Here is a 19,305-nt window from a genome sequence, read left to right on the forward strand (position 1 = left end):
CCACCTAAGCACCATGTTCAATCATAGCCTCACATTAGGCTTTGTGCCCACTGAATGGTGCACACCAACAGTTATCCCACTCCACAAAGGGGGAGCCACCACTGATCCCGGGAACTATCACCCTATTAGCCTGATGAGCCTGGTCTGTAAGGCCATGGAACATATCATCATGGAACTCAAACAAAGACATTGGTAACCTCCAAACTCTGGACCCTACCTGGTTCGGGTTTGTGAAAGGCAGATCATGCCTCCTGAACCTGATCGACTTCTTTGAAGCAGTCACCAAAGCTGTAGACAAGGTTAAGGTGATTCACACAACCTATCTTGACCTCGCTAAGTCTTTTGACACCATCTCCCTTTCTGGAATTATAGATAAACTAGCTAAACTAGGCATAAATCCTTATGTCACAAGATGGGTTGCCAACTGGCTCACTGACAGAACCCACACAGTAAAAGTTGCAGACTTCAAACCAGTGACAAGTGGAGTACAACAGGGTTCAGTCCTGGGACCTCTCCTGTTTGGTATCTACTTCTCTGAAGTACAGGCTAACACAGAAGGCCTTTGGCTAATGAAGTTTGCAGATGACTGTAAACTAGGAGCCATAGTCGAGTCCCCAAATGATGTGGACATCCTTCAGAAGGGTCTCACTGAGACAGATGCCTGGTGTCAGAGCCATGGCCTCAAGCTCAATGCCAAAAAGTGCATTGTCATCCCCTTTGGTAAAAACTCTATACCCATGAACTTCTACATAGGCGGCAGTCTACTTAATGCCGAATGTGTGATAAGAGACCTTGAGACCCAGGTGGACAGTAATCTCTCCTTTGATAATCACATCGCCACAGTAGTCAGGAAATCCTTCTACGTAGCACACCTCATCACAGAAGGGGTCTCATCCAGGAAAAAAGAGGTCATTGTTCCACTGTACTCGACACTCATTAGACACATTATAGAGTACAATGCCCCTTTTGGAATGTACCTCACAAGACATCTGCAGCAGCTGGAAAGGCCACAGAAGTACCTCACAAAGAGGATTACTGGCCTCAAACATATGCCCTATACTGACTGTCTCAAAAAACCCCAGCTTTACTCCATAGCATATCGCCTACTCCGAGGTGATCTCTGACTAACATACAAAGCTATGTCAAACCCAGAGCTGTCTGACATGCTGCACCTAAAGAAATCCCAATCCCTCCGAGCTACACGCTCTAGGGACCTAAACCTTGTCTCCACAATAAACAGGACATGCTGGAGGGATAGATTCCTGTCTCAGAGACTTCCCATACTCTGGAACAAGCTACCCATCTATGTCAAGCAAAGATCCTCATTAGCACTCTTCAAGAAAAATTTTGATGAATGGATGGGAAATAGGAAATACACCCTGGGGATCACTTCTGTGGCTCTGCTTGACAGGGGCACAGGAAAATAACTTTCTTGGGTGGCGTAAGTCAGGGAACCTTGTTGGCTAGGCTTACTTAGGCCCTTGGGCCAATAGCCTATTACCTGCCTATGGACCTAAGTACAGTTAAGTCTTGTGAAATTTAGTTAAAACACAAACTTCTAGGTGAAAAATAACAGGAAAGTGCAATCAAACAATGATTTTTTTAATGTGGAAATTTTTTTCCCAAAGTATCTGCCCAGCAAAGGAACAGAACAAGCAGAGTGTCAATCCTCGAAATCCTGCAAAGAAGTGCTCTCTTGAAAAGCAGGAAAGCTCTGTGAAGGGCTTGGTACCCAAAACTGTCTTTTTAGCCAGCTCAGCTCAAGCTATTTGTTTGGGTGTGGTTAAGGTGCCATGAGGCTTTGGAAGTGGGACAAATGTTATATCCTTGGCAGGATATAACCCATTTAGCTAAGGCGACTATAGCAGTGATCAATATGATGAACATCTCCTGGTCCTCACCAGTTCTGTGACTTGGAGGGGAAATGCCCTGGAGTTCACCTCAGGTAATTCAAGTTTAACTAGTGGCTTCGACACAGGATTAGCTGGAGTGAGAGAGGTGAGAATTATGCATTTAATACCAGTTTGCCTTCTTAATGGGTAAGGATGCTGTGGTTGCTCTTGGGGAAGGACTCTGCATTAGTACTACTTAATACGAAACCAACAACCATGTGTGTGGGAACATGTAGTAGGAGCCACAGGCATGTTATGGGTACTAGAGTTTAATACAGAAAATCCTAAATCTCCATTTTGAATGATGGCACCACTCATGGTGCTTGACTCTTGCCCTGAGAGAAATGAATAAGCCAGACGGCTCTCACCACTGAGAGAAAAAAAAAGTCAAAATGGGATTCAGCAGAGGTTAGATGGTTAGACTGCATACAAGGGAAAAATGTTGTTCTTACTGAAAAGTAAATGTTCACAGAGAATGTGGCAGTATCTCTGATTTTTTGGCATCCAACAGCCTATTCCATCTTGTGACGGGCAAGAAACCATTGCTTATATTGTTTGAAAACCACAACCCCCACCCCACCCCCCATAAAATCCTACCAGAAACAGGAGTTCTATCTATTGGCTCATGACTATAACATAGCACACTAAGCATCTGAAGCACATGGTGATAATGGTGGGCTACTGCCCACACCAAATGATGGAGGAGCAGACGCAGTTTTTCAGAGAAAAGGAGGGGTACTTTCTTGATGCTATAAAATAGATTAAAATTAGCAGATTTGTGTAAGAAAACACACTTTCAAGTTCTAGACAATGGCTGTATTTCAGGGATACAGAGTAGTGGGCATTAGGTAAATTTCCAGATGCAAATCTTGAAGCTGAAGTAGTACATCTGTATGAAGTACAATCATAATATCATCACATTGAAACATATTTCTGCTAGTCATGGTGTTCTAATATAATAATATTTGATGATAGTCCATAAAATCTAAACAATGTGAATTTAAACACATTACTCTACTTCATGTCAAGAGTATCCACACAGGAATGTGAGAGATGATTGTACGGTTCAGACTGTTAAGAACTGCATAAGAAATTGAAAGAGTTCTAACAATTCAGAGAGCTATGCCTCTGTCATGGGGATAGGAATGGTGGTGCGCTCACTAACCCATTTGCTGATGACTAAAATTATCAACTTTTTTTCACTGCTACTTCCTGAAAGTCAATGAAATGCAATAGATGTACTGAAAGAGAGGCAATGTAGACAAGAATTTTACTATGACACAATGCAACTTGCAAAAAGGGAAATGACTGAGGATTAGCATAGATAGGAAAATAATATGCAGAAAAGAAATTTACCTGCCACAGTGTTATAACAAGTGAAACAACAAGGGCAAGCAACAGTCAATGACCTCACATGCAGAACTAGAGGAAGAATAGAAATCATTCATTTAAACAACAGAATGGGTCTTAAGGAGGTCAGCTGTCAAAATGTTCTACATCCAGGGCTGTCCGTAAGCATAGGTGAACTAGGCCACTGAACAGGGTTCCTTCAGCTGGGGATGCCTTTCGACTTTTTTCTTGTTTTTTTACTAAGAATTTTTTTAATAAAGCAAGAAAAAAAGTTGGAAAGGTGCCCCCACTTAAAGGGTGCCTTACGGTGGAGGTACAGACAGAGTAGTTGCCATATGATAGCAAAGATTTAGCCTATCAATTCTCAGATGTTTTTTTTTCCTGCTTACTTCCATGTGATAACTACTAGAAAGCCCATGCAAATTAAAGTCAACCAAAGTAGGTAGTGTTGAATTATTGAAGAAGGAGCAGTCAATGACTGTGTAAGTTAATTTTATTTTTAACATCCTGTCAGGCAACCAGATAAAAATCCCTTTATATATCTGTCTTGCTGCCCCTAAAGTTACTGAAGATTACAGCTAAGTCACTAATGCTAGACACTACAATTTCTCACTACTTATTTTTCAGAAAATGAGTATTGATGCAAAGCATTTTGTTCCCTCTTGGGGAAATATACATTATATATTAATAATATATATATATAATGCCCCATTTGGCATGTACCTGTCCAGACACCTACAACAGCTGGAACTGCCACAAAAGTACCTCACAAAAAGGATCCTAGGCCTTTAACACATGTCCTACATGGACAGACTCAAGAAACTTCAGCTGTTCTCAGTCTCTTATCGTCTACTTAGAGGTGATCTGCTTGACTTACAAAGCCATGTCTGACCCAGCCCTACTTGAATTGCTACACCTAAAGAAATCCCAATCCCCCCATGCCATGTGCTCCAGAGATCACAACCTCATTACCACAATTAACAGAACATGCTGGAGGGACAGGTTCATCTCCCAAAGACTGCCCATACTCTGGAATAAGCTTCCCATTCATGTCAAGCAGAGCACCTCGATGGCCCTCTTCAAGACGACGAGTGGATGGATAACAGAAAGTTTACTCCAGGGATCATTCCAGTTGCCCTACTGGATATAGACATTGTGAACAAACATCGGGTGGCACGGTGCCTGGGCAATTTTTTTTTTTTTTTGGCTAGGCTTGTAAAGGCTCAAGGGCCATTAGCCTAGTACACACCTATGAACCTATAAACCTATATATTTCAGTGCATCAGTCCAGGACCTAAAACAGGTAGTTATGTACTCACCATAACGATCAATGTATGTGGTCCATCTCGTCTCACATTCTTTACTCACGGGTTCGGAGCCAAGAATCGGCTCCGACTTGGCCAACTTATTTCTCTAGCATGAAGTCTCTAATTGGCTGGGCTAACCCGGTATCCCAAGATAAAGACACCCTAGCCCCAGATCTAGTTTGCAGCCTTTCCAGTCACACCCCACACACAACCGCCACTGGAAGGAGCTCCAGCCAGAAAGGAAAGAAAAAACAACTGACATTGAAGGGTTCTCAGAGACAGTTTTCCTCCAAATCTTATAGGAAGGGGGCAGGTGGGAGGGTACGTAAGAATGTGAGGCGAGATGGACCACATACATCGATTGTTATGGTGAGTACATAACTACCTGATGTTATGTGGTCCTATCTCACCTACATTCTTTACTCACAGGACAGCATCCCCAGCACCTCTATCCTGGCTGGCTCATAGGAAAATACTCCTGAGAACCGTGGAACCAAAGGAAGCCTGGCCCCTAGAAGCCACGTCCAACTTATGAGTAATAAAGGTGTGTGGAGAGGCCCAGGTGGCCACAGCACAAATATCATCCAATGAAAGCCTGGCATGGTAAGCTATTGATGTAGACACTGCCCTGTTAGAGTGAGCTTTGATGGGAAAGGGTAAATTTCTGCCTGCTGACGAATAGATAAAGGAAATACAATCTTTGATCCATTTAGAAATTGTGCTCTTGGAAATAGGACAACCTGTTCTGTTTTCTGAGAAGGACACAGACAGTTGATCAGACTTCCTAATATGCTTAGTCCTGTGTAAGTAGAATCTTAGTTGTCTGTGCACATCCAACTGGTGAAATCTAAACTCTGCTTTATTGGAAAAGTTTGGAAAGAACACTGGTAACTCAATAGACTGATGAAGATTAACGGTGAATTTCACCTTCGGAAGGAAGGACGGGTTAAGTCTCAGGGAAACTCTGTCCTTATGAAAGGTCAAATACGGAGGTTTAATGGACAAAGTTTGAATCTCTGATACTCTTCTGGCCGATGTAATGGCTATTAGGAAAGCAGTCTTCCAAGATAGGAATTTTAATTCACAGGTGGCAGCCAGTTCAAAGGGCGGTGAAGTGATGGCTTGTAACACAAGGTTTAGATCCCATGGCATGACAGGTTCTGAAACAGGAGGGCGAAGTAACCAGGCGCCTTTCAAGAAGGCCTTACAAAGTTTATGGCCCATAAGAGAAGGCTCGTAAGATGTATGAAAATTGGAAATTGCAGCCAACTGCACCTTAATGGTAACAGGCGCGGAGCCCTATCGGAAAAGCATGGCTAAAAAATCTAAGACCGATGGAATTGGAGCTGTGAAGGGGTCCAAACCTTGGGCCTGAGCCCAAATGGAGAATCTTTTCCATTTGCTGGAATAAATCCTTCTGGTGGAAGACTTATGAGACGAAGACAAGATGTGTACCACCTCAGGTGAAAAGGAATGTTGTCTAACTAGTGATGGAAGTGGAGCAGCCAGGCTGTCAACCTGAGGGTTCGCAGGGAGGAATGTAGCTGTCCTGACATGTGAATCAGTAGGTCTGGCACTGGGTCCAGGGTCCAAGGACCATCCACTGCGTACTGCTGAAGAAAGGGGAACCATACTTGTTGAAGCCAGTGTGGAGCAATTAGAATCATCCTGCTTCCCAAGGATATGGCTTTCTGAATCACTCTTGGTAACGGAGGGAAAGCATAGATCAGACCGGAGGGCCAATCGTGCACTTGAACATCCCTGGGGGACTCCCCCTGTGGGGGGATCAGTGTGAAGTACTTGCTGCATTTGGCATTGAGAGGGCTGACGAAGAGATCGCAGCAAGGCTGACCCCACCTGTTGAAAATTTGAACCGCCACTCAGTTGTTCAGGGACCACTTGTAAGGCATCAGAATAGCTCTGCTCAGCCTGTCCGCTATCACGTTGGTCCTTCCCAGAATGTGCGTTGCCACTAAAAATCATTGGGAAGACACTGCCCAATACCACACTCGCATGGCCTCTCTGCACAGGGGATAAGACTTGGTCCCCCCCTGCTTGTTCAGGTACCACACCATGGACATGCTGTCCGAGTGAATTGCAATCGTTCCCAGAGGAAGAGAGCTTTGGAGTGCCCACAACACTAGTAACACCACTCTAATCTCTAGAACATTGATGTGCAGGTGTACCTCGTGATCTTGCCACGTGTCTTGGACCGTCCTGCCAAGATAGTGCCCCCCCACCCCATCTGGGAGGCGTCCATGGTCACCGTGGCCACTGGAGACATAGGAATCAAGCTCCTCCCCTTGTCCAGATTGGTGGAACATAGCCACCAGCGAAGGTCCTGTTTGCACCGTTCTGTGAGAAGTATCAAGATGGAAAGAGGAAGTTTCTGAAAGGACCATTGGGCCGAAAGGAGCCACTGTAGGATCCGCATGTGTAACCTGGCTAGAGGCACCAGCATGATGGTGGCAGCCATAGATCCCAGGAGCTGGAGAACTAACCTGGCCTGAACTCTCTTGAGGGGCAACAATGCGTGAATCTGAGACTGCAGCACTCTTATCCTCTCTTGTGGCAGAAAGGCCCGCATTTGAATAGAGTCTAGCTCTGCGCCTATAAAAACAACATGCTGTGAGGGCAGCAAGGCAGACTTTTCCCAGTTCAAGGTAATTCCTAGTTGTTGAAAAAGTGTAATGGTAGCCTCCCTGGCTTGAATGAGGAGATGCCTGGTGGGGGGCACTGAGAAGCTAGTCGTCCAGATATGGAAACACCTGGAATTCCCGACGTCGAGCCGTCACCACTGCCAAACACTTAGTAAACACGCTGGGGGCTGTGGTGAGACCAAAGGGCAGGGCACGAAACTGGAAGTGACTGGCTCCCAGCCAAAAGCGTAAGTGACTCCTGGATGCCTTGTCCATCTTGATGTGGTAGTAGGCATCCTTGAGATAGATGGAGCACATCCATACTCCTTTTTCCAGCAAGGGAAAAATGGACTGAAGAGTGACCATTCGGAACTTGGACTTCAGAATGTAGTGATTCAATCGGCTGAGATCCAGAATGGGCCTCAGGTCCCCTGTTCTTTTCGGCACCAAAAAGAGTCTTGAGTAAGTTCCTGATCCGATATGGTCTGAGGGAACTGGTTGGATGACTCCTTTTTCTAGCAGCTTTGAAACTTCTAGTGCTGCTTGATCCCGTTGACTGGGTGGAACATCCGGGATTCTTTTGACTGGAGGGGGTGTTGATAAAAAGGGGATAGTGTAACCTCCGGTAAGTATTCGAAGCACCCAATGATCCAGGGTGATGTTTTCCCAGGCTTCTGGATGCAACGAAATTCGTCCCCAAGCTGGCTCCGGAACAGCACAGTTGGGCAACGCCTCAGGAACGCTGAAAGGAAGACCCGCGAAAGGAATTGCGGTTTACCGAGTTGCCGGGGCCTCCTCTGCCTCTAGGACGGTGTCTTCCAGAATAATTACCCCCTCCTCTGCCTCTGGAGGGGGACTCACCTTGAGCGGCAGGGAAAGACTTCTGTGACTTCTTGAACCACATTTTCCCTCCTCTCTGAGCCTTGGTGTTAAGCCTAGAAGGAAGAGAGAAACGGGCCCCTAAGGCAGATAGGGTCTTCCCCTCCTGTTTGCATCTGGTGAGGGTGTCTTTCACTTTGGTCCCAAAGAGTGAGGACCCATCAAAGGGGGCATCAGTGAGGGAAGACAAAGGCCTCCGCAAAATGACACAGGCGCATCCAGGCTTGCCTTCTGAGAGCTACGCCTGAGCTAGCTACCCTACTCGCCCCTTCGGCTGCATAGGATATGAGCCTCATGGACGAGTTGACAATGGAACCAAGGGTAGACAACTGGGTGTTAACAGTCTGCGCTACCACCTCAGGCATGTTACCCATCAGAGTGTCTCCTAGCTCCTTAAGGAGATCTCTCTGGAGCTGAGTAAAATGACAAAGATAATTCAGCGACCACAAAGTAAAGGTCGCTGAAGACAGGGTACGCTTCCTGTACCGGTCCATACTCTTGGACTCCTTGTTAGGAGGATGGATGGAAGAAGAAGCCTCTGCAACTTCCTGCTGAGTGGCTGCTGCCACCACCAAGGCATCTACGGAAACCCCTTTGGTCAGGAACTCTTTCCCCAGGGGAGCAGAAAGAAACTTATTTGGACATCTAGGCACCGGTTCCATGGAATCAGGGGTCTCCCACACCCTTCAACAAATCAAATCCAGGAGTTCATCAAAGGGTGGAGACACCCAGGAGGCAGAGGGTTGAGCTCCAAAGTCCTTGAGGAATACCGACTCCTCCTCAGAGGGGGTCTTGGAAGGCCAGTTGCCTCTCTGCCTCAAGATCTCCAGAATGTCGGAGAAAGAGATATCATCGGAGGACGACTTAGGGGACCCCTCTGACTCCTCGAGGTTGGTATCGGAAGTGAGGGACCCGTCCTGGGAGTCTATGTGCTTCCTCTTGCACAACTTCTTTCTAGGGGGCTCCTCAGGCACCGACACTGAGGGGCCCTTAGAAAGTTGGGGACCGCTCATGGGGGTATCCTCAGACCTTCGGGCTCCACCATCCATGGACAGGGGTGTGTCAGAGGCTCTAGCGGGGTGTAGGGGGAAGAAGTGACCGATCCGGGTGATGTAACTGACGATCTGGCCAGTGTGCTCCTCATGGCCTCGAAGGCAGGTCCCCCCGAATCCGAGGACCGATCCGTCTCCGAGACCACAACCGAAGTTGGGGTTCCCCGAGCCGATGCACCGAGAGGGAGGCTCGGAACCGACAAGAGTCCCAAGGTATCCCCCTCGGGTCCGACTGAGGAAACCTGAGTACCGAAACCAGAGGATGGAAATGACATGGTTGGAGCGGACGTCGGCTCCGATAAACTCGCAAGGGGTATCGGAGCCAACATGAGAACATCACTCGGCGTGGAGCACTCCGGCTTTGATGACACAGGGGTGCTCGGAGGAGGAATCATTGGCACAAGAATAGGGACTGGCTCTGGAGCCGACTGGGCTGGAGCCAAGAACAATTTTGCTAACACCGGCGACTGCAGGAGCCTCTGGACCACCCTATCCACATCCAAATCAGACAGCCTAGAGGATTTGGAGGAAATAGAAGGAGATCGGGATCTCCTACCCGGAGACTTAGGCCTAACACTGGGTGACCGGCTCCGAATAGGCTCCAATAATATCGGGGCCGAGGTCGACTCCAGTACAACAGATACCTCCTGCGGCCCCGAGGACAATGGAGCCGAGGAGGCAGTATCCACTTTCGAAACCTTCTCCGGGGGCTCCGATGAGACAGATGGAGCCGGAGATCTTTTCTTGGCCTTGGAAGTCTTAGACTTAGTACTAGAAGAAGAGTCTAAGGACTCCTCAAAAGAAGGTTTAACCAGGCCCTTCAAAATCAACTTATTTTTTCTTTCCTGCAGTACCCTTGGGCTAAAAGTGTGGCAAAAACTGCAGGACTCTTGCAGGTGAATAGCACCAAGACAGTAAACACAGATAGAATGCCCATCTGTAATGGACATCTTGTAGCCACATTTTGAGCATTTTTTAAACCCAGAGGGTTTATGCTCTTTCTGCTCTTTAGACATAGTAGTTCACAGCACCCACTCAACCGACAACGACAGACACAAGAGGAAGGCGGTTAAAACCAAACCACAAACAACCAAAGAAACTCTAATTTAAACGTTTCTTTGGTGCAGCAAGGAAATCTAACTACCGACCAAACAAAAACACAAGTTTACACAAAACAACACAGGAGAGGACTAGGTCCTCTAATTTAAATGGGCCTAGCCCGCCAAAACAGAGGGATACCACAAAAGAAACACTACTTGCTTACACAGTACACTCACAATGAAAAACTAGCTATTAAAATAGCTTTTTTATGAGAAACAGACTGCTAAAGACTTATGAAAAGTTTTGAAAAAGGGTACTTAGCCACAGCCAAGCGAGACCACGTCCTAACTCTACGAGCAGCAAACGAGATCTGGGGCTAGGGTGAGGTGCATCTTGGGATACCGGGTTAGCCCAGCCAATTAGAGACTTTGTGCTAGAGAAATAAGTTGGCCGAGTTGGAGCCAAGAATCGGCTCCGAACCCTTGAGTAAAGAATGTAGGCAAGATAGGACCACATAACATCATATGTTTTTGGTTCACCTTCCTGTAGTAATAGTGCTCCAAGCTTTAGTTGGCTAGCATCTACTTAAGTGTTTCCAGCAGCTGAGTATCACAGACAGAACTACAAAGCAGGAATCATGGTAACAATTTATTCTAACATCTTGATAAGTCTGTTTTCTTCCTGCAACCAGAACCAAGCAACATCATGTCGCAACATCATGCTGAGCAACACTATTATACCTGACAAGTCTGAAATTAATATGAAAAAAAATATTACATCATACAAAGAATTGCATAAGAAAAGTATCAGTGTCTAGTTTGAGACCGTCAGAAGTCAAGATACAAGCCACGTAGATAAGTAAAAACACCGAAGTTGAACTTTTTTTATGTAGTTCAGCCCTTTTTGGCCTGCCTGTCCAGCAACATGATAAGTCAGAAATCATGTTCCTGATTAGTAGCATTCCACACTAGAAGACTCCATTACATTTGCTTGATCATAGGAAAAAAACGTAGGCTTATGTGGTCTGCCCTTTTAAGTGGATTTAACATGCTACCCTCTATCTATCTCTACATTAACCTTACCATTTTTCCACCTGTCCCATTGCTCTTGAATGATTTTCTGGATTTCTGCTGTGCCACATATTCCATCATTTACAAATCTCTCTGTGAAAAGGCAATTTAGGCTTCCCTCTCAACCCTCTCTTTCTTTTCCTGGCATGATCTTGTGCACCAGCATCATGTCCAAACCTCTCAACTGTCCTGATGTTTGCCTAATATTTTGGTCTGTTACCCAAAGTTTCTGGTTTTCTTGCAAATCACTGTGGATTGAAGTCCCTAAATAATAAAATACATTTGAGTTTCAGATTTCATATCCTTCAGAAAAATGCATGCTAAAACAAATCATGTTATATTAGGAATTTTCTAAGTTAATCAGTAATATTTAAAAGCTGTCCCTATTTTTTAGCATTTGTTCCCATTGCCCATTATTTTAGGCTTTTTCCAGATTTTTTTGCACAAAGAGGTTGAAATGCATGATCATGTTTCCTCTGACTCTTCTGGTCTCAAGTGAGGAAAGTTGTAGCTCCTCTAATCTTTAGTCATATCTTTTCCTTTCTAGTCCAGTTTTCAGGTAAAATTCTTCTTCTGGATACCTCCCAACATCCTTATGTCCAATTCCTTACATACGCCTGCAGAACTTTATGCAGCACTCAGGCTGGGGGCTGGGGTCTAACCACAGATCGGTGGAGTATGAGCATTTACATCTACAATTCTCAAATCTATCCCCCTGAGGAAATACCCCAGCATTCTTTCTGTTGTTACAACTGCCCATTTACTCTGTTCCCAGTGGTCCATTTAGTCACCATGCACATCTCTGGATACTTCCTCTGCACTGCTGTCCATCAGTTCCACCATGCCTAACTGATACTTCACTGAAATTATAACATACTGATCATGGAGTTATGAAGAACAAAGTTAGCAATTAATTTTTATGTATTTATTTATTTATTAGCATTTGTTTACTGGGAAAGTCCAACTGAGCAGTACATTTCTCAACTGAGGCTTGGTGACAAAAACTCCATTAAACAGCCACTGTGGACATCATTTGCACCATTTCATCATTTTCAATAATTTTCATTCATGAGCAACACTTTCATTATGTTACATTCAGATATTGTTGACTTCACTTAAATCATTTACAGTTTTGACTGAAAATAACAATTGCACGGGCTACATATGAATATAAATATATTTTTTTTAATACAGGGAGGTGTGTGCAGTGCAATATCAGTAGGAATAAACACTCAGGTTTTATGTAAGAATTTTTACTACTATAAAGATTTATCCAAAAGTTTGAACATAGGAAGACAAGACAAAAAGTTAGAGTAGTGCAAAGAAATGAAAGAGGGGAGGAGGCACAAGGAACATAAAGGAGATGAGATATAGTTGTGATAATAATAACATTAGGTTTTGTGCTGCTGGAAGCTATGGCACAGATGAGATATATATATATATATATATATATATATATATATATATATATATGTATATTAGTTCAAGTTTTTCCTGGGGTGATACAGATGCAAAGACATATCTACCAGGTGTTGCTTCAGCTGGCATTTAAAGTCCTTCAGGTTGCAGACTGTTCTTAAGTGGATTGGGATGGTATTCCAGCTATTAACAATGCAGTGAGTATGCTGCCTTGTTATTGTTAGGTTTAGTTACAGAGAGTATGATTTGTCAGTGGAGCATAGAGATCTCTTAGTAGTGTAAGGTTAAATGATGGAGTGAAGAGATGGGAATTTTTCACATTTATGTAGCAGTTTGAATGTTGTAACTAATTGTGAATACAATCAGTTCAAGCCAGTTGAGTTTCATTTAGAGAGAAAGAGACATGAAGTGATCTATATTGTTGGTTGGATAGGAATTTGGCTGCTTTACTTTAGGATTGTTCAGGTTTGGCTGATAGAGAGAAGTTGAGATTGGTTAGGATAGGAGAGGCCTATAATAGGGTGGGGAGTAGAAACAAAGTGGCTACATTTTGTCCACCAATGTCAGTAAGGTAGTGATGCACTGTAATGAGGCAGCCTGATTTTTGGCGTGTCTTCTTTATGGCTTGTTGAAGGTGGAGATCAAATTTCAGGGCATTGTCTATAATTACATCAAGCAGTTTGGTGTGGGATAACAATGCTACAGTGATTTTGATGGATGACGGTATATAAAGTATTTTATTGTGGAGGAGAGAGAGAGTTGGGCAGGCAATAATAGTGAAGGTTGTTTTTGGGGGGGGGGGCTTCAGAAGGAGTTGTGAGTTGTTGAGCCAAGTTTACATGGAGGAGAAGAATTTCTGGGTAAGTGGAGCATGGAGAATGTCCTAGCAGCACATCATCAGTGTATTTATTTAGAGGACAAGCACTCACCCTGTTACAGTATACAGTTAGTTCCCTGGTCATCAAGCAATGAAAAATAACTTGGAAACATAGTCAGTGATCACAGAAATTTTAACTGCAATCATTAAAATATTTTACCCAATAAAACATACTGTAGACTTCTGTACAATACAAAGTATGAAACTCTAATGTCTGACCTTATTGACTGACTGCAATTCTCAGCAATTTATCAAAAAAAACAATAATTTTATGAAGGACAAGGACAGGGAATATATTAGACAAAATTAGGGACAGCTGAGAGGTACGGACAGAAGGCAGAAACAAAGTGCTCTTCTGTAGAACTAGCAACTTTAAAAGCTGTTTGTCACTTTGTTTTTCCACACTTTCTGTTCATAGCTCTTAAAAGCTGTTCTACCTTCTGATGATGTTTTTTGCTGTCATTATTGGCTCTTAGTCCTTAGCATAGGACTTAATTTTAAGAGCAATTAGGTGTCCTTAACAAGCTTTTGTTATGCACTCTTACATTCTGTTAGGATTGGGTCTCTTGTTACAGAAGTGATTGACAAGTTTACCTTTTTCCTGATTTCAGAGCATAACTGTGGTGCTCTATAGATTATATAAGTACTATAAACACCACATTAAAGCATCCCCTCCTTCATAGTACTTATTCACTTTGGAATCAATTCAATAAAAATTTTGAAAAACAAATCTGAATTTTAAAATGAATACATCTTCTCACAGTTTTGTTTTCTTAACCGAAGCTGACATGCTAGATGTTCAGAAATTGGGTTTAACAAAAATGGAAGGAAACTTTATAGCTGCTAGTGTAGAAGAAGCAGATGATTCAGAGATTATCAACAGAGATGAAACTGCATGAGAAATATATGCCTTTGTGTTATTTCAGTGACACACAGATAATCAGAAAATCATCTGAAAGCAAAATGATCAGCAATCTTTTTAATGTATCTATGGCACTGGTGGGTGAGCATCCAAACCCTACATATAAACATTTTTAATCATCTCTGAGATCCTACCTCGGGGAAATTGTCGAATCCTAACTACAGCTGAATATTACTGTCTAATAAAACACTCTCTGTTCTCCATCAACCAGTTCCATGAGTTACTGCTAATTCATGGCAAGTATGAATGTGGTCATCACCCTAAATACAGCACCACAGGAATACATCTCCACCCTCAAAATGATGCTCTGAAGTTATAGTAGTAAAATGTGAAGTGAATCCACAGCTCTTTGACCTTCCTGGCATCAAAGATGAGGGTACAGCTCACTAAGTCAATCATATTATTGAAATAACTTTTGCATTTGAGAAATCATCTTTGGAATTGTTTAAGTGGCAGCTTTACATTAGCTATACTGTAAGTAACTTTACAAGTAATTTTTAGAAGCTGTTTATTTCAGAAGACTTTTATATTAATTTCACTACTGTGCATAAAATGTACATTTACAGATTGTTTTGTAACTATATTTATGTTGAACATTAATCTGGGAAACTTCCCTTGGGAAATGATGTAGCAAAGATTTGACTACCAGATTGACTGAGCCATGTGCAAATGCCAGCCATGTGTTAATGCCATGTTTATTGCTAACAGTCCTGGATCTAAGTAGTCATTACAACCACTCTGCAATTGACATTCTTTTGTAGGATGCCATGACAATGAAAGAAGACTAATATGAATATGAAAGACCTGTGCCCTTAGCTCACAAAGCCAATATAACATCTCTCCTGGTAGCAACTGTATGCTATTTACCTTGTGTTTGCTTACCTTGTGAATAATCCTTTTCTGCAAGTTCATATTGCTTCAGTGCCTTGTAAAGATTTGCCCTGTTGAAGTATATATGGCTTGAGTACGGGCTAAGTTTTACAGCTTGTATGAAGTCTTCCAGAGCTTTGTGACTATCCTGAAGCAAGCTGTGTGTTATGGCACGATTAAGAACAGCAGATTCATTTCTTGGATCAAGACTGATTGCACTTGTATAGTGGTCTCTGGCCTAGAAATTATGTAATGTCAAGAGTAAAAATGTCATTAGTTTACTGTAAACTATATTTAATACTGTTCATCTTTGACAAATATTTTTTCTCATCACTTATGACACAAGCAATCATACATTTATATAAATGAAAACAAATCATATTGATATACTTTCCGTTGTAAACTTTATACATCACATAAAATTTTCTATCTTCTTCTTCTTTTGGCTTTTCCCGGTTAGGAGTCGCCACAGCGGATCACCTGTTTCCATTTCTTCCTGTCCTCTGCATCTTGCTCAGTCACACAAACCGCCTGCATGTCCTCTCTAAACACATCCATAAACCTTATCTTAGGCCTTCCTCTTTTCCTCTTACCTGGCAGCTTCATCCTTAGCATCCTTTTCCCAATATACCCAGCATCCCTCCTCAATACATGTCCAAACCAACGCAATCTAACCTCTCTGGCTTTGCCTCCAAACTGTCCAACATGGGATGACCCTCTAATATACTTATTCCTAATCCTGTCTACCCTTGTCACACCCAGTGCAAATCTTAACATCTTTAACTCTGCCACATCCAGCTCTCACTCCTGCCTTTTTGTCAATGCCACAGTCTCCAACCCATATAACATAGCTGGTCTCACTACCCTTTTGTAGACCTTCCCTTTCACTCTTACTGGTACTCATCTGTCACAAATCACTCCTGACACTCTTCTGCACCCAATCCACCCTGCCTGTACTCTCTTCTTCACATCTCTTTTACACTCTCCATTACTCTGAACTGTTGCTCCCAAGTATTTAAACTCCCACCTTTGCCAACTCTACTCCCTACATCCTCACCATTCCTCTATCCTTCCTTTCATTCACACACATATATTCTGTCTTAGTCCGGCTGACCTTCATTCCTCTCCTCTCTAGAGAATATCTCCACCTCTCCAGGGTCTCCTCAACCTGTTCCCTACTTTCACTAGATATCACAATGTCATCTGCAAACATCATAGTCCACAGGGACTCCTGTCTGATCTCATCTGTCAACCTGTCCATCACCAGTGCAAATAAGAAAGGGCTCAGAGCTGATCCTTGATGCAATCCCACCTCCACCTTAAACGCATCTGTCACTCCCACTGCAGATTGCACCGCTGTTTCACTACCCTTGTACATATCATGTACCACTCTTACATATTTCTCTGCCACTCCCGACTTCCTCATACAATACCACAACTCCTCTCTGGGCACCCTGTCATATGCTTTCTCTAATTCCACAAAGATACAATGCAACTCCTTCTGACCTCTGTACTTCTCCATCAACACTCTCAGAGCAAACATCGTATCTGTAGTGCTCTTTCCTGGCATGAAACCATACTGCTGATCATTAATCATCACCCCCTTCTTAACCTAGCTTCCACTACTCTTTCCCATGATTTGATGCTGTGACTGATCAGTTTTATACCACTGTAGTTACTACAGCTCTGCACATCACCCTTATTCTTACAAATCGGTACCAAAACACTTTTTCTCCACTCCTCAGGCATCCTCTCACTTTCCAAGATTTCATTAAACAATCTGGTTAAAAATTCCACTGCCATTTCTCCTAAACATCTCCAAGCTTCCACAGGTATGTCATCTGGGCCAACAGCCTTTCCATTCTTCATCCTTTTCATAGCTATCCTTACTTCTGCCTTGCTAATCCATTGCACTTCCTGATTCACATAAAATTTTCTATAGAGTTTGCAAATCAAACATTACATAGCTCATTCAATTCTTGCCTTCCCTTAAACCTCATTCCTCCTAAAAACATTATTCTGCATGTATTGTTCCCACAATTCCCATTTTTTTGCTATGTAATTTGCTCCTGCCCTTTTCAAAAGATCCCACTTCAAGTTATTTTATCTCTCTTACTATATTCACTACTCCTAGTATGGCTATTTTAGATTTTGGTTTCCATTTTCTAGTAAATACTTTTTTGATTGCCACCAGAACTGAACTCAGCAAGGCCTTATTATGTCTAGGCATTTCCAATTCTTTATCAAAGCTAAAAAAATAATTTCCGTACTTAACATCAATTTATTCACCCAGTGTTTCTGACAGTAGTCTGCAGGGAATTTTTAAAGTCTGCTCATACTCCCAAAAATATGTTCTCAGGTACCTCTTTCTTCCTCATCACAACTCCAACATTTGCCATCTACCTGAGGAAAAATTCTCTGGAGTCTGCTCATGGTAAAAAATACCTATGCAAATACCACCAAAAAAATCCTAAATTTTCTAGACTTAGTTGCACATTTGGGAGCCATACATATATCCTGCCATTGTTTCATTGTGGATTCCTTATCCAGCCTCTCTTCCCAATCCTTTTTAACCTCCTCTGATTGATTCCTATAGTTATCATGCAATATTTTATAGGCCCTATTAATTATCCCTTTTTTTAATTACCTGTGCAGGTCTTTCATTTAGGATTCTTCTATTCCCTTCTTTTTTCCTATACTCTGATATCAATCCTTGATAGGGAAGGCAATCTCTAACCTGCAGTCCAAATATATTCTTGGCCCCTTCCTATTCTATTACCTTTCCCTCTTTAATTATTTGGTCCTGACACCTTAAAAAAACAGATCAGCATATATAATCAGGTTTATTTTTATGCATAATTACTCAGTACTAAAATGGGTAAAACATATATGTGCATGGGTATGTACAGCATTCTAACATATCTGATGATGTAAAATGATTATTTTATGGCACATATCCTTTTTCCTTTTATTAGTATTTCAGTAACTAAGTGTTACAGATCATGTAGCTATTCTCAGACTAAATTTATTTAGCAATGTCTCCTAGAAAACTTTGCTGTCTGACTGTCTCACCATGAATACTAATTTAATATTTGGTCTTATACTGTAATCACAATGTCATTGAATTATAGACGGATTATGCAATAAAGTTAAAAGAGCCTACAATCTCAGCCAACTATGCCAGAAAGCCATTAGTAAAGAAAGTAATTTAAATTCACAGACCTCAATGTACAGTCTCAAGAGAACTAATAAGTCTTATTTATTTCTATGCATTTGCTTCCTCGAGTTTTCTACGAAGGTAGTAAATGTTTTCTTAAGACAAAAAAGGAAAACAATGATACAATGCTTTCTATGGTAGACATTTTTTACAAAGCCGACACTGTTAATGAAGAGTACAGTACAATATATATAGTTATTTTTATTTAATGCATCTGTTAACCAGTACAGGACGCTGGGCAGAAATTCACCACTTTGTGTTGGAATCCCAAGCAGAAAAGCTCTATTTTATATAAGTTCAGATTGCAATTAATTTTTTTCTTAGACATAAAGAACATGTGCAATTATAAACTGTACCAGGAATACTTGATAACACAGTTTAGTACACAGATTACAATGCATATATATTTATTTCATACAGAGCTTACAATGCAGATGTATTTGTTTATATACATTTGATTAAAGAGATATAAGTAATATGTACAGTAAATATACACAGGCAGTAAATTATGTCAGTTATTCTCTTCTATGCAAACAACGATGTTGGCTATACATCCATATCAACCATGGGATGGCATAGTTTGTGAGTGGGTGACACATGGTTAGTTTTGAGTTAATGAGGTTGACTAAATGAATATGCATTTAGGTTTATGGGAGGTGTTGAAGAATTATGAAATTTTTAGGATGACAGTAGGGTGTTTAAACATGATGGATTTGAATGGGAAGAGTGGAATAAAAGAGAGGGGTCCAATAACAGAGGATGGAGAGTAT

The 19,305-nt window shown here is 42.3% G+C and overlaps 1 protein-coding gene across 1 annotated transcript in view; it reads right to left on the minus strand.

Moving 5' to 3' along the window:
• The window catches only part of TTC6 (tetratricopeptide repeat domain 6), a 2,436,149-nt gene that overhangs the window by 36,417 nt on the left and 2,380,427 nt on the right, over positions 1–19,305 (minus strand). The window contains exon 22 of the mRNA XM_044074245.1: positions 15,331–15,556. Coding sequence (XP_043930180.1) covers positions 15,331–15,556 — 226 coding nt within the window. The remainder of the gene's footprint in view (positions 1–15,330; positions 15,557–19,305) is intronic.

This window comes from Protopterus annectens, chromosome 6.part0 (genome assembly GCF_019279795.1).
Source record: "Protopterus annectens isolate FY-2018-M chromosome 6.part0, PAN1.0, whole genome shotgun sequence".
Taxonomy (NCBI): Eukaryota; Metazoa; Chordata; order Ceratodontiformes; family Protopteridae; genus Protopterus; species Protopterus annectens.